We start from the raw sequence: 15184 nt of genomic DNA, 5'->3' as shown, positions 1-15184 counted from the left end.
AAATGACTAACCACTGGTTTGCGTCCAGACCATGCTTCTTCAGGTGTGATTTTATTAAGCCTTTTTGTTGGGCTTCGGTTTAGCACATACACTGCAGTGGAGACAGCCTCTGCCCAAAGAAATTTTGGTAGCTTCTTTCCATTAAGCATGCATCTGACCATATTCATCACTGTTCGATTTCTTCTTTCTGCTGCACCGTTATGTTGGGGAGTGTAGGGAGGTGTCACATCATGCACAATACCTTCCAGTTCACAGAATTCATCAAATTCATTGCTAGTATACTCTCCTCCTCCATCAGTGACTATAGTTTTTATCAAGAAACCAGTTTGTCTCTCCACCATTCTCTTGAACTTTTTGAATACTCCTAGCACTTCACTCTTTCTCTTCAAGATATACACCCACATCTTCCTAGTGAAATCATCTAGGAATGATACAAAGTATCTACTCTCACCAAGAGATTCACACTGCATTGGGCCACACACATCAGAGTATATCACTTCAAGCTTTTCTATTGCCTTAGTTTCAACAAATTTCTTAAAAGACTCTCTGTGCTGTTTAGACTCAACACAATTTTTACATAATTCTTTTGGTACATTTATCAATGGCAGCCCCTAACCATGTTGTGAGTATTCAAGTCATGCAAGTCTCTAAAATTCAAGTGACCATATCTGTGATGCCACACCCAATCATCTTCACTCACTACTGCAGCTAGGCATTTATGGCAAAGTGCTTCCAGATTGGCTCTAAATGTCCTGTTTCTAGACATAGAAACATCAAATATCAAACTGTTTTTAACACCTGAATCAAACAGTTTAAGTTTTTTATCTTCCATAATCACCTTATGGCCTTTCTCCACTAATTGTCCTAGACTGAGCAAATTGCTCTCTAGTCCAGGTACATAAAATACACCTGATATGCAATACTGTGTACCATTCGGCATCTTGATCATCACATTTCCAACTCCTTCTGCTAGCATAGCTCTACCATCAGTAAACTTGATTCTATTTTTCTTGCTTGCATCAAAGTTGACAAGCCATTCTTTATGACCAGTCATATGTGTAGAACATCATGTGTCAAGGTACCATTCATCAATGGTGCATACTTGATCTGCAGTAGTCACCATGAGCATCACTAGCTCATTTTCTTCATCATCACCTTTGGCAAGATTTGCCTCATCACCTAGGGAATCCTTCTTCGCATAACACTCATCTGCAAAGTGTCCCCACCTATCACAATTATAACATTGGATGTTCTGTTTATCAAACATTTTCCTACCACCTCTTCCTCTGCCATTGCTACCACCTCGATAGTAGCCTCTGCCCCTGCCTCTCTGCGACTGATCAGGTTTATTTTCAACATTATTCTGGCCTCTTCCACTACTAGAAACATAGCCACTTCTTCCTTTATTGTTCCTACCATGACCTCTTCCTCTAAAACCACTTCTTCCTCTGTTACTGTCGCCAGGATTCTTGTTACTAGATTGAGCCAATAAGGCTTGTTCAACAATTTTCTTCTTATTTCTCTCTAGCAATCTAAGTTCTCTAGCTTCTAGTGAACTTTGCAATTCTTCTAAACTCATTTCACTTATTTCCTTGGATTCCTCAATTGCACATACTATATAATCATATTTTTCCAGCAGAGATCGAGTAATTTTCTCACAAAATTTTCCATCAGTTAGAGTCTCACCTTGTGTAGCCATCTGATTGGTGACTACCTTTACTCGTGCAAAGAAGTCAGCAATCTTCTCATTCTCTTCCATCGTCATTGAGTCAAACTGTCGCTGCAACACTTGAAGTTTCACCTTCTTGATTCGATCTCCACCAGCATAACATTTCTCAAGTTTATCCCAGGCCTGCTTCGCTGAGGTCGCCTTCGAGATCAGATTGAAATTCGCATCATCTACACTCTGATGCAGAAAGAATATTGCCTTCGCATTCTTCTTCTTGCTATCCTTGTATGCATTCCTCACCACCTCAGTAGCGAGTTCTGCTGGTTCCGCTGCTACGCCATTCTTCACTACCCCCATCACGTCTTGAAATTCAAACAACGCCTTCATTTGAATATGCCACCGCTCCCAATTTTTTCCATCAAGAACCAGCAATTGCGCAGGGACATTTCCTCCATTTGTGCTCAACTTCATTTTCACTCAATTCGTGTTCAATTCACTGAATCGATGAAGAACACTCACTCACACTCGTGTTTCCCAAATTGCAAATTGAAACCTCACTGATTTCACTCGTGTTTCCCGATCCCAGGCTCGATTAGGCTCTGGATACCAAAATGTTGGATCTAGAACATTAATCTAGCACACATCAAGCAGTGAAAACTTGAATCACACACACAAACTCACCAAGAAACTCACCAAGAAAAATGGAGAAGATGAGCAAGAAAGAGATGGAAGAAAAATAGAATAACGAAAATTGCGTATTTTGCAAAAATGGAAAAGTGTTTATCTCATAAAAAAAATGCTTCCCTTATTGTGAAATTACACTTATTCCCCTACTTATATCAATAAAGACAGAATTACCCCTTTCTCTAATAAAGCTCTTTTCACTTTATGCAGGTTTAACAACTTCTCCACGTTGTTGAAGTCATAACACAATTGTCCCACACACTTCTTTCTGATGTCGTAGTACTGCAATTAGCATTATCAGGAGAAAGAATGCAGTAAGCAAACTGAACTTGAGTAGCAAAAATAGAAGATACTGTTATTTCATATGATTACTTACATTAATATCTCCGGCTATAGACAAGATACTATCGAATATGCCTTGACAAACATTTAATGCAGTCTCGCAACTTTGTCCACCTTTAGATTCTGAAGAATCAAACACAAACAATATCACAAAGAGAAACAATATAATACATTGGTAAAAAGGGATGTGCGTGAGTGATAAAGAGAAAAAGAACTTGTACCGCAATTTTTTGTGGCTTCTTCACAGCCTGGGATTGACTTGATGATATCATCATGTTGAGCTTTTGTAATTATTTTGTTGTCTAATGCAAAGTCTGGGTATTCTGGGTGTTGAATTGCAGGATTTGTTAACCCATTACCAATAGCAAAACCCTGTTATTGTTGATGTGAATAGAAGTTAATAGAAGTTAAGAAGTTAGTGGTAGTTTCTTGTAAATAGGAGTTATGTGAAGTAGTTATATGGAGTAGTTATGTGGAGTCATTTTAAATATATTGTAACTGCAGTAGTCTATATATTGTAACTTTGTAACTGCAGTAGTTGTATTTTTGAAGATTAAGAAAAAGAGCATTCTCTCTAAAACTTGTATGTCATTTTTCTTTTTAACAATTGGTATCAGAGCTCCATTGTAGGGGCCTGATATTGAGTGCATGTGAGGAAAACAGTGAGTGTGTGAGGAAAACAGTGAGTGTGAGTCAAGAAAGAAACTGTAGTTTTTCTTTCTTTCGAGTAGAACGAGTTGAGAAGAATGACAGAAGGTGGGAGTAGCAGTTTCGTGCAGCCTGCAATTCCAAGGTTTAATGGTCATTATGATCATTGGGCAATGTTGATGGAGAATTTTCTCCGCTCCAAAGAATATTGGGATCTCATTGAGAATGGGATATTGATGGTGGCAGATGGAATAGAGCCTACGGAGGCACAATGCAAATTGATCGAGGAGCAGAAGTGGAAGGACTTAAAGGTAAAGAATTACCTTTTCCAGGCAATAGATCGTGAAGTCCTTGAAACAATCCTCAAGAGGGACACGGCAAAAAATATATGGGATTCAATGAAGCAAAAATTCTAAGGTTCAACCAGGGTCAAAAGGGCTCAACTGCAAGCTTTAGGCAAAGATTTTGAGATTCTTCAAATGAAGGAAGGAGAAACAGTGAATGCATATTTTTCTCGTACTTTAACCATAGCCAACAAAATGAAGGCTCATGGTGAAAGTATGAGTGAAACAGTCATTACTGCAAAGATTTTGAGATCAATGATCTCAAAATTTGATTATGTGGTATGCTCAATTGAAGAATCCAACAACTTAGACGTGATGACTATTGATGAGTTGCAAAGTAGTTTTCTTGTTCATGAGCAGAGGATGAGAAGTCGTGGAGAAGAAGAGCAGGTTCTGAAGATCTCCCATGAAGACAAAGCAAGTAAAGGAAGAGGTAGAGGTAGAGGTAATGGTTCATTCAGAAGAGGTCGAGGAAAGGGAAGACAATCATTCAATAAAGCTGTTATTGAATGTTTCAAATGTCACAAGTTAGGACACTATCAATATGAATGTCCTGATTGGGAGAAAAATGCCAATTATGTTGAATTAGAGAAGGAAAAAGATGAAGAATTGTTATTAATGTCTTATGTTGAATTGGAGCAAGACAAAATGGAAGAAGTGTGGTTCCTTGACTCTGTTTGCAGCAATCATATGACTGGAAACAAGGAGTGGTTCTCAGAACTGGATGAAAGCTTTAGCCAAACTGTAAAACTTGGCAATAATACCAGAATGGCTGTTGTGGGAAAAGGTATCATTCGTATGCAAGTGAATGGATTTACTCAGGCAATTTCTGGTGTCTATTATGTTCCTGAACTTAAGAATAATCTATTGAGCATAGGGCAACTTCAAGAAAAAGGCTTAACTATTTTGATTCAACATGGGAAGTGTAGGGTATATCATTCTGAGAAAGGATTAATTATGCAGTCAGATATGAGTGGAAATAAAATGTTTTCTGTGTTGGCTACCATGATACCAAAAGCTTCCTCGTGTTTCCAAATTGTATCAGAAAATGAATCTCATCTTTGGCATTTCCGCTTTGGTCACTTAGGCTATAACGGATTGAGGACACTTTTTGATAAAAAGATGGTAATTGGGTTGCCTTCAGTCAAGATTCCAAAGAAGATATGCATAGAATGTTTAACTGGAAAGCAACACAGAAACTCTATGCCTAAGAAGAGTTTATGGAGAGCATCAAACAAGTTACAACTTGTGCATGCAGACATATGCGGGCCTATTAAACCAGAATCAAATAGCAACAAGAGGTACATCCTAAGTTTTATTGATGATTTCACTCGTAAAACTTGGATTTATTTCTTACATGAAAAATCAGAAGCTTTTTCCATGTTTAGAAATTTTAAAGCTCATGTTGAAAAGGAGATTGGTGCATATATTGCTTCTTTGAGAACAGATAGAGGTGGTGAATTTACCTCAAATGAGTTTGTAGAATTTTGCAAAAATCAAGGCATTAGTAGACAATTGACTGCAGCCTATACTCCTCAACAAAACGGAGTTGCAGAGAGGAAAAATAGAACGATAATGAACATGGTGCGTTCTATGTTAGCGGAGAAGCAGGTTCCTAAAATGTTTTGGCCCGAAGCTGTTAAATGGAGTGTGCATATCCTCAATAGATGTCCTACTGTGGCTGTGCAGAACAAAACTCCAGAAGAGGCATGGAGCAATGTGAAGCCAATGGTTGATTATTTTCGAGTTTTTGGGTGTGTAGCTCATGCACATGTCCCAGACCAGAAGAGAAGCAAATTAGATGAAAAAAGCAAGAAGTGTATTTTCTTGGGAGTAAGTGATGAATCAAAGGCATACAGATTATATGATCCAGTTTCCAAGAAAATCATCATTAGCAAGGATGTGATTTTTCAAGAAGATGAATGCTGGAATTGGGGCAAAAGCAATGAAGAATTCAGATCAGATGTTTTAAAGTGGAACGATGATGGTGATGAGAATAACATGGAAGAAGGAATAGAAAACAATGAAGAAGAAGGTAACATTGAAGGAGAAGGCAGTGATGTTGATACAAGAAACTCAAGTAAAACTGGTGTTTCTTCTAGTGAATCAACTGAAAATGATTCACCAATTTTGAATGAAGGGAGGGTAAGAGGACCACCATCTTGGGCAATAGACTATGTAACAGGTGAAGGTTTGTCAGATGAAGATGGTCTGAATGCTATGATAATGCTCACTGAAGATGACCCACTTACATTTGAACAAGCTGTCAAGAGTAAGAAGTGGAGGGATGCAATGATGGCAGAGATAGTCAATAGAAAAGAACAAGACTTGGGAGTTAACTATTCTACCGAAAAGGGTGAAGCCAATTGGAGTTAAGTGGGTTTTCAAAACCAAACTTAATGAGAAAGGAGAGGTAGACAAGTACAAAGCAAGGCTAGTGGCGAAGGGGTATGCACAACAATATGGAGTTAATTATACTGAAGTTTTTGCTCCAGTTGCTAGACTTGACACCATTCGATTAATACTTGCTTTGGCAGCACAAAACAATTGGGATGTTTTTCAACTAGATGTAAAGAGTGCATTTCTTCACGGTGAACTCAATGAAGAAATCTTTGTGCAACAACCATTGGGATATGAGAAGAAAGGTGAAGAAGGTAAAGTTTACAAGCTAAGAAAGGCATTGTATGGCTTGAAGCAAGCACCAAGGGCGCGGTATAGCAAGATAGAGGCTTACTTTGTTCGAGAAGGCTTTGAAAGGTGTTTATGTGAACACACACTGTTCACAAAGTCGAAGGAAGTAGGTAAAATTTTAATAGTAAGTCTTTATGTTGATGATTTAATATATACTGGAAATGATAAAAGTATGTATGATGATTTTAAGAATTCCATGATGTTGGAATTTGACATGACTGATTTGGGGAGGATGAGATATTTTCTCGGGATTGAAGTAATACAAAGTTTAGATGGGATTTTTGTGTGTCAAAGAAAGTATGCTCATGAAATTCTAGGAAGGTTTGGAATGGATAAAAGCAATCTAGTGAAGAATCCTATTGTTCCAGGCACGAAATTGTCAAAGGATGAAGCAGGAACCAAAGTTGATGAAACTTTGTTCAAACAGGTGGTTGGCAGTCTGATGTACTTGACTGCAACTCGACCTGATTTGATGTATGGAGTGAGTCTTATTAGTAGATTCATGTCTTGCCCAATTGAATCTCATTGGCTTGCAGCAAAAAGAATATTAAGGTATTTGAAAGGTACAACTGAGCTTGGAATTTTCTACAAAAAGAATGGTTGCACAAATTTGGTGGCTTACACCGACAGTGATTTTGCTGGTGATTTGGATGATCGTAGGAGCACTTCTGGCTTTGCATTCTTACTTGGTTCTGGAGCAGTTTCATGGTCTTCTAAAAAACAGCCTACAGTGACATTGTCTACTACTGAGGCTGAGTACATAGCTGCTGCGTTTTGTGCCAGTCAATGTATTTGGTTGAGAAGAGTTTTAGAGAAACTTGGTCATAAGGAGGAAAATAGTACTTTGATTCAATGTGACAATAATTCTACTATACAGCTATCAAAGAATTCTGTTTTTCATGGCAGAAGCAAACATATTGATATAAGGTTTCATTTTCTTAGAGATTTGACCAGAGACAAAATTGTGGAGTTGAGTTACTGTAATTCTCAAGAACAAGTTGCAGACATAATGACAAAACCTCTTAAGTTAGAACAATTCTTGAAATTACGGAGTATGTTGGGAATGGTTGATGCGTCAGTTATAAACTAAATGTTTGTTTTTCTTTTTAGTTTAAGGGAGGGAATGTTGATGTGAATAGAAGTTAATAGAAGTTAAGAAGTTAGTGGTAGTTTCTTGTAAATAGGAGTTATGTGAAGTAGTTATATGGAGTAGTTATGTGGAGTCATTTTAAATATATTGTAGCTGCAGTAGTCTATATATTGTAACTTTGTAACTGCAGTAGTTGTATTTTTAAAGATTAAGAAAAAGAACATTCTCTCTAAAACTTGTATGTCATTATTCTTTTTAACAGTTATATTATATTAATCAATACAGGCAAAAGCAAGAAAAAAACATTTAATTAATCAATCATACTCAGCGATTATGTAAGTTATATTAGAAATAGTGTAAGACTTTTATGTTCGATAAAATTATCTATAAAAATTAGCTAGAAGCTAAAAAATCTACTTGAAAACTAAAAACAGCATATTAAATTATAAGGATTCAACAAAATTAGATATTAAAATAATTGAAAATTGTAAAATAATACAAAAATAATATAATCACGATTTATTTAAAAAGACTAATCAGGAAATTTGATAAATATATTGAGGATAAAAGAAAAAAAAATATAAAAAAATTATAAGGTAACATTTTAAAAAATACTCTTTTAAATAGTATTTCAAAAAATACTGAAAACTATTAAAAATATTTGTTTACTTAGTAGTGAAACAAATTTTCCAACTAATAAAAAAACTAAAAATTAACTAGCATTGTTATTCTTAATCTTTTATATACTACTAACAACAAATTTAGCATTTATTTGTGAAGAGAAACAGTATTTATTTATTTTTTACAATGAGAAACAGTGTTTATGCATATACAATAAGTAATGTTTTGACATTGTGTAAATGAAGGGTGATTTCGTTAATTAAACATGTTTTAATGTATATTTTAATTAAAAATATATATTTTAAAATCTTTAAATTAATTAAATATATATTTAATTCATTCAAATTATTCTATAAGGAGATAATTAGAATTCAGTGATATAAAATCAATTGAATTTAGCTATTTCTTTTATGTTATTTGAATATATAATGAATCTAGTTTTGATATATTGTCTATAAAAATTACTAAAACTATGCATTATATATTGTGTAATTAATTAAAAAAAAGTATTATGACAACAAATATTTCAAAATTACTATCTTACAATGATGTTATTTAATTATTATATAACAAATTCCAGCACTCAAACTTTAAAGAAAAATAATTTTTGTACGTACCTTCTTTTTTGCAAGTAGAAATATGCTTCATATTACTAATTTTTGTATGTACCTTCTTTTTAAGTAGTTATATGCTTCTTCTTCTTTTTGTTATTTTTCAAGATACTTCTTTTTAATTTACTAATAAGTATTTCATGTAAGTACAAAGGAATTGTAATCCCCATTCCAAATGTGCGTTGCAATGTTACCTCTTATATAAGAATCAATAAGAATTAGTTACACTCTGAATCATGCAAGAATTAGTTGTTAACAAAATATGGGAACTATGAGAGGGACTTGCATAGCGACTTTCATGCTCTGGTTTCAATTTGCCGCTAGCTGTTTTGCTATTGCTTGGAAAAGGACTAACAGGTAACTAGACTTTTCTTTTAAGAGTGACACTTTCGGACCAAGAATGTCATAAACTTATCACATTCACAATCAACATGCCAACAAAAGGGGGAAAGTAGGAAAAATGAAAATTAGAAGGAATATTGTTTAAATTAACAAGTAAAAATACCCATTATTTTCATGCTTGTGTATGCTATAAGTTACCCATGTGAATTTCCTTGCAAAAGAAAGTAGACATTTTATTTTTCAATTTAAAAAGGAAGCAAGCCTATGGTATTATTATTAGAGAATTGTGTTCATATTCTTAAAGGAAAATAATGAGATGACATTATGTTGTTACCCAAATTCAATCACACGTGCGTCTCATAATGTTGGTTATCACCTAATTCAATCACATTATCATTTGGACATAAACAAAATCACATTACCATTGAAAATACAGCGGGATGAACAAATAAGTGTGACTATGTTGAAGTCATGGTAGATCAATTAGGAACGTGTGTGGATGTGAATACCTAGACATGGTGATAGAAATTATAAGATTGATTAGGTAATGAAAGGAGAAACTAAAAGAAAAAATTATGAATTCGAATTTTTTTGGTAATAAAAACTAATGATTAACATTTAGTTACCAAAATATGTTGGATTGCTGGTCCTCAACGGGGAAGCGGAGATCTCACATCTTTTACGTTTCTTTTTTCCTATTTTTTTCATCGTGTACATCAAATTGTTGTGTTTCTTTAGGGTTCTTTTGTCAACTTCAAATTACGCTCTATATTCATTTAAATATGCCCCCTAGCAACTCAATGGGTCAAGATCTAGAATTAGTAAGATGTTACTAGTATTTGACAACAACCCTTTTATGCAAGATTTTGAATGAAAAAAAAAAACTACGCAGAAAAACATGTGCAGGTTAAGAATTCTAAAATCTTAAGTAGGAGTCAAGTGATTTGTACGCCATATCCAAGCCCTCAAGAATATCAAGAATTCTTCAAAAGCACATGTTTCATAAGTTGCTCATTAATTTATTAACGGAAATCTCATACAGGTGGATCTATTAAGATTTGGATTGAAAAAGTTCATCAAGAAATAAAAAAGAAAATTAACTAACTTTTGCATAGAACCAGATGCCATGCAAGAAATCCCCAACCATGGATGAAGTTACTTTGCGCTTATTATCTTACTGACAAAATTAAAAAGAGAAACAATAGCTTGACACACTTGACACTTTCAATAACTTCGTGTAATTTACATACAACATGCCCATTCCAATATTATCTTTCCCATTGGTATTATCTGTCATTTTCAATATAGATATGACAAATAGGTTACAAACTTTTCAACATCTCTCTCTTGTAACATTACCAAGGTACAAGATGGAGGCTGCGAGATTAGAAACTTGTTCATGATCTAACTTTAGCAAGTCTGGCCCTTATTTCTTCCATTTCTTCTTCATCATCAACACCCTCAGCAATAGCCTCTTCCTGCAAATAATAATGTATTCAATAACTGGTGTTAAATGAGGCAAGAAAGAGCCATGTTTATAAGGAAAATGAACAAACTGCACATACCTCTGCGGCTCCAACACTTTGAGCAGGTTGCTTCACCCTTTCTTTCCTCACAGCTTCAGGAAGTAGTGTGGCTGTCTCGCCAGCTATTGTGGTCAGAACTTTATCGACTTCTTCTATCTCATCTTCTATGTCCTCAGAATCTAGTGCTGTGTCAACGGCATCATTTACTATCTCCTCGATAACTCCTGCCTGGAAGAGACAACATTCCTCATAACTACCAATGAAACTATCTTCTCTAACCACAGAGAGGGGAGACAAGATTGAAAAAGTGGTATTCTTATGCGGCATTAAAAGGATTGCGGGCATACCTTTGTCATTTCTTTGCTGAACTCTTGCATTGCCACAGCCATTTCAGGAGCTTTCGTGAGGTTGTTGACAAGTTTCATGACCTCAGCACTCTTTGATAGATGTCCCACCGTACGAGCAATTGCTGCAAAAACAACAAAAGTTGTTAATTCTCAAAGAACAAAATTCTATTAACACAAATCCAACTCGATGACTAATTGCAAAAGAGTTCACATCTAAGACAAAAACTGGTTAATCTATAACTATTTATAGTAAACAGAACAGGTACAGTGAGAATATCACATATATGACATTATTGGACAAAACAATTTAAATGGTTTAAGTTTCCATAAATTTAAATGGTTTATCCATAGACATTATTTACAATATGATATTACGGTGTCATTTCATCCATGTAGCCAACTCCACCCAGTGGGCATAGATTATAGTTGTTGATTTTTCTAGTTTATTTGTAAATTCTGGAGTTTCTAGCTGAAGTAATCAAGGTAGTCAAAATGAATATCTTACCTAGGATGAGGAGAGATGGCAAGTGGAACACATAAAACGTTAGATAGCAACTCAGATTGTAAGATCCTACTTAAATTATAAAATTAAATTCATATACATACAAAGACAACAACCACCTCAAAATTACAATTTCAATTCAAATATAACATAGACAAACTTCAGTAACAAATAAAACACTAAGAACGCAGAAGTCAGAAAAGTCAAAACAGAGTGCAAAAATAGAGGCAAAAGTAGTCAAACAGCACAACACTCAGACAAGTTGGTTCTTTCTTTTTAACATTAAATAGTCTTTTCCTGTGCACGCATGGTGGGATCATCTGATTCCACCAATTCTATGCACAAGATTGTGCATCCCTACTGACACTACCAAAAACACATTTTTCCTGTGGATTAGGACTGCAGGGAGCATCATGCAATGCCATGCAAAGTAGTAAAAATTTGATATCCTTCCTAAGATCAGGAGGAGGGGGAGAAATATCATAAATCGTGGAAATCATTACTAAATTTAAGGAAACTTAAACTGAATGCATAAAACTAAAAATCACAACTTAACAATTCCAAATATAAAAGACAAGTTCTTTAACAACACATAAAACTCAACAAATACACAAAAGAAGTCCCAAGGTCCCAAGCAGAAGTAGGGTCTCGACCAGAATCAAACAAACAAAAAATGAAGAACAAGGATCAGTAGTTGTGTTAAACCCCTGTAAATCCAGAAGCAAACAAACACCAAGCAGAGACATAAAGAAACCCTCCAATGAGTTGATTCCGGAAGGAGCAGAACCCAGAATGTGCCAAAATGAGGCTAGCCAAAATGAAAGGCTCTAGGATTTTAATGTAACAGGCCTTCAACAAACATGGGTTGGTTTCTGCAAACTTGGTAAGATCATTCAATTTCAAAGATTTCATGAGAAACTCACTGATCACACAAAATCAAGTCAGAATTGGATCAGGTTCACTTATGGTGCAAAAAAATGTAAAATCATACAATCTTATGAGTAAGATTGTGCTCCCACAATAAAAATTGTGACTTTCACTGCCATGCAGGTTGTTCTAAATGACTCATAAGTCACAAGACAAAACTTCAAACTCATGTACATGTTGCACACCAGATTAACATCCCAGTAATTATATCCTCTTTACCCAAAAAACTAAAGACACAAGTGTTCATTTTCCTCAACCAAAATATTGATCATCAACAAATTCAATTATGTTGACAAAGTTACCCACACCATTCAGTTAATAAGAAGGACTAAAGAAAACTAAAGTTCTTTGGCTAAGGAATAATTATCAAAAACCTGGTATCAAGCACAGGTAACTAACTTAGAGAGTCCTTATTTGTTAACAAGGCAAAATTATCTTAAGGCTAATAAAACATGGAAAAACCTACCAACACTCTCTCCAAGGTGCATTGATATTGAATTCATTTGTGCTTTATTTTCATAAAGACGGTTCACCGTTTTCCTAGATCTCACAAGTTCCTTAGTAAGTGCCTACAAATTGCACAGTATCACATTAAGGAGAAATGTTTCTCAAAATACTGACCTTATGCTTTTAACCTTGGAAACACAACAGCTAAAACAAATCACCTCCTAAAAGGTCATACACTAGCACAAATTTTTAGTTTATTGAATGACTAGTCCTAACAAGTCCCACTTACAAAAAATATCCCAACCAAAGGCAAATAACATCTTACACACCTAAGTGCAACAAACAAGATGAAAATGTATTTCATACACCTGAAGACGCCATTAAATCTTCTTCCTGGCATTTAGGCAAATAATATCCCAGGACTATGTTCAGCCGACCTTGACCAAGACTGCTTTTGGCCGACCTTGACCAAGGTTGTTTTTGGAGGAATGCTATAAAATTTGAAAATCCAATAACATCCAATCCATATCCAAATAATTGGATTGGATTTAAAATTCAAAAAACTGGATTTGGATGTACAACCAATCCACTAAAATGGATTTAAAGTGGTTTGAATATGGTTGGTTATGGATTGGTTTTATATAATAGGATTTTTTGAACACCCCTATTTAGGACCCAACTCTGCTCACAAGTCACAACTAAGGAAGTTATTTCAAGAAACACATTTTAGATGGTGATCACCTTGACACACATTTCTCAATCCTGACACTACCCAAAAAATTGAGAAATTAAAAAATATCACTGGCACTAACAATAGTAAATCAATAGAAAATAAACAAATTACCAAGTCACAAAAAAACAAAGCTAAAAAGCAAACCTTTGCGGAGCCCATGTCATTCCTCTTTGCTGCTTCTCTAATCGCCTTCTGCACATTTTTTTTCTTCTCTCTGTATATCTAATAGAAACCCATAAACACAAAATCAAGCATAACCAAAACTAAACATAAAAAAGAGAATTAAAATTAGGGTTTTGAGAGAGAGGAGTACCGCGAATTTGGCGCTCAATGTTGCGACACTGTTGGCGAAGCCTGCGCTGCCAATCCCTCAATAGTTGCTGCGGGTTTGGCTTCGGCTTCAGAATGTTCATCACCTTCTCCATTTCCGATTGATCCCAAAACCCAAAATTGATTTTTCAAGGGATCAGAAAGAATGAATGTTGCCCACAAAAACAATTGCTTCAAAATTTGATCTTTTTGGCAAAATCTATGAAAGACGATTATTCGATTCCATGAATAACACCCACGCATCACCGTGGCACCATCTCACTCTTTTTACCCTTTCATGCGTATTCCAGAAAATGTGTTATTCATAGATTATTATTTTTTGAAAAAAAAAAAAGGAAAAAGTTTAAACACAATATGGTTAATTTTTTTTATTTAATTTTGAAGCAAGCAAGACTTCTTTTTATGTTTTGTTTGGATAAGAAAAAAAATAAAGAGGAGAGAAATGAAAAAAAAATTAAAAAAAAATAGAATAGAAACTATATATTTTTTAGAATTTGAATGGGTAGAAATAAGAAATAAAATAAATTTTATTTATTATTTGAATGAGTGGAAAAGAGTGTGTAAATAAATAATATATTTTTTTATTAATTAAAAATTTAATTTTTAATCTATTTTTATAATTTAATTTTTTAATTCATTCAAAAAAAATGTAATTTTAAAAAATATTTTATTTAATTTATTTTTAATTTTTAATAACTAAAAAAAATGATTTTCTATCATTTTGAACCCATGACCTCCGTGAGTAGGATTGAAATTCAATGTGCTTAGAAGAATGGGAACTGTGTAAATAAAAATACCTTATATTCTTAAATTTCTTACTTTCTAATATTCTTAAACTTTATTTCTATATATTATATAATTTAAAATACTCATTAGACATGATTTATTTGAAGGAAAAAAAGTATGTGATATTACAAGAAAAAGCAAAGTTTTTTTTTGGTGAATTCCAGAAAAATCAATCTTGAAACTAGGAATCAAATTTTTCATCCTAGCTTGAAACGAAGGTGGATTTAAGAATGCAATTGTAAAGTGTGGGTAGAAAAGGGCTCGGCCCACTCATGTTCACTTACTACCTCCTTACTTAGTCCCAAACTGAAAACATAAAAATATCTTTTTTGGTGTTTAGTTAAAAATATCTCTGACAAAAACTAAGAATTGGTCTAATAATTACAATAAAAAAATCATTCTAAATCAAATTTAAATTTAGAATCGATAAATTAAAAAATAATAAGGATTTGATAGAATATATTTTTGCGTATAATATATTTTTAATCTCCTCAAAACTAAATTAATTTGATCCCAAATGTTCCTAGCTAAAGAGTATCTACAT

The 15184-nt window shown here is 34.2% G+C and overlaps 2 protein-coding genes and 1 pseudogene across 2 annotated transcripts; all 3 read right to left on the bottom strand.

Moving 5' to 3' along the window:
* Positions 1–1066: 1066 nt before the first annotated feature.
* LOC114372981 lies at positions 1067–2140 on the bottom strand. Its single transcript, XM_028330543.1, has one exon. The coding sequence runs from the start codon at positions 2138–2140 to the stop codon at positions 1067–1069; it is 1074 nt and encodes a 357-aa protein (XP_028186344.1).
* Positions 2141–2188: 48 nt separating this feature from the next.
* On the bottom strand, positions 2189–3345 carry LOC114372980 (serine carboxypeptidase-like 49). The gene is made up of 5 exons (XM_028330542.1): positions 3277–3345; positions 2917–3067; positions 2730–2818; positions 2528–2635; positions 2189–2302 (listed from the first exon to the last, which is right to left on the bottom strand). Exons 1-5 carry the CDS (start codon positions 3343–3345, stop codon positions 2189–2191), a joined length of 531 nt encoding a protein of 176 aa, XP_028186343.1.
* Positions 3346–10169: 6824 nt separating this feature from the next.
* LOC114374884 lies at positions 10170–14149 on the bottom strand (annotated as a pseudogene).
* Between the last annotated feature and the right edge of the window lie 1035 nt (positions 14150–15184).

This window comes from Glycine soja, chromosome 11 (genome assembly GCF_004193775.1).
Source record: "Glycine soja cultivar W05 chromosome 11, ASM419377v2, whole genome shotgun sequence".
NCBI lineage: Eukaryota > Viridiplantae > Streptophyta > Magnoliopsida > Fabales > Fabaceae > Glycine > Glycine soja.
This window is presented reverse-complemented; position numbering and strand designations above follow the sequence as displayed.

Bases quoted from the DNA above. Each gene is read 5' to 3' on its own strand.
- LOC114372980 (XM_028330542.1), bottom strand. From the start codon at position 3,345: ATGCACTCAATATCAGGCCCCTACAATGGAGCTCTGATACCAATTGTT. The intron at 3,068-3,276 runs GTTTTAGAGAGA...CAACAATAACAG, and splicing joins AAAAGAAAAATGACATACAA to GGTTTTGCTATTGGTAATGG. The intron at 2,303-2,527 runs GTAATTCTGTCT...GATGTGTGCTAG, and splicing joins GAGCTTTATTAGAGAAAGGG to ATTAATGTTCTAGATCCAAC.
- LOC114372981 (XM_028330543.1), bottom strand. From the start codon at position 2,140: ATGAAGTTGAGCACAAATGGAGGAAATGTCCCTGCGCAATTGCTGGTT.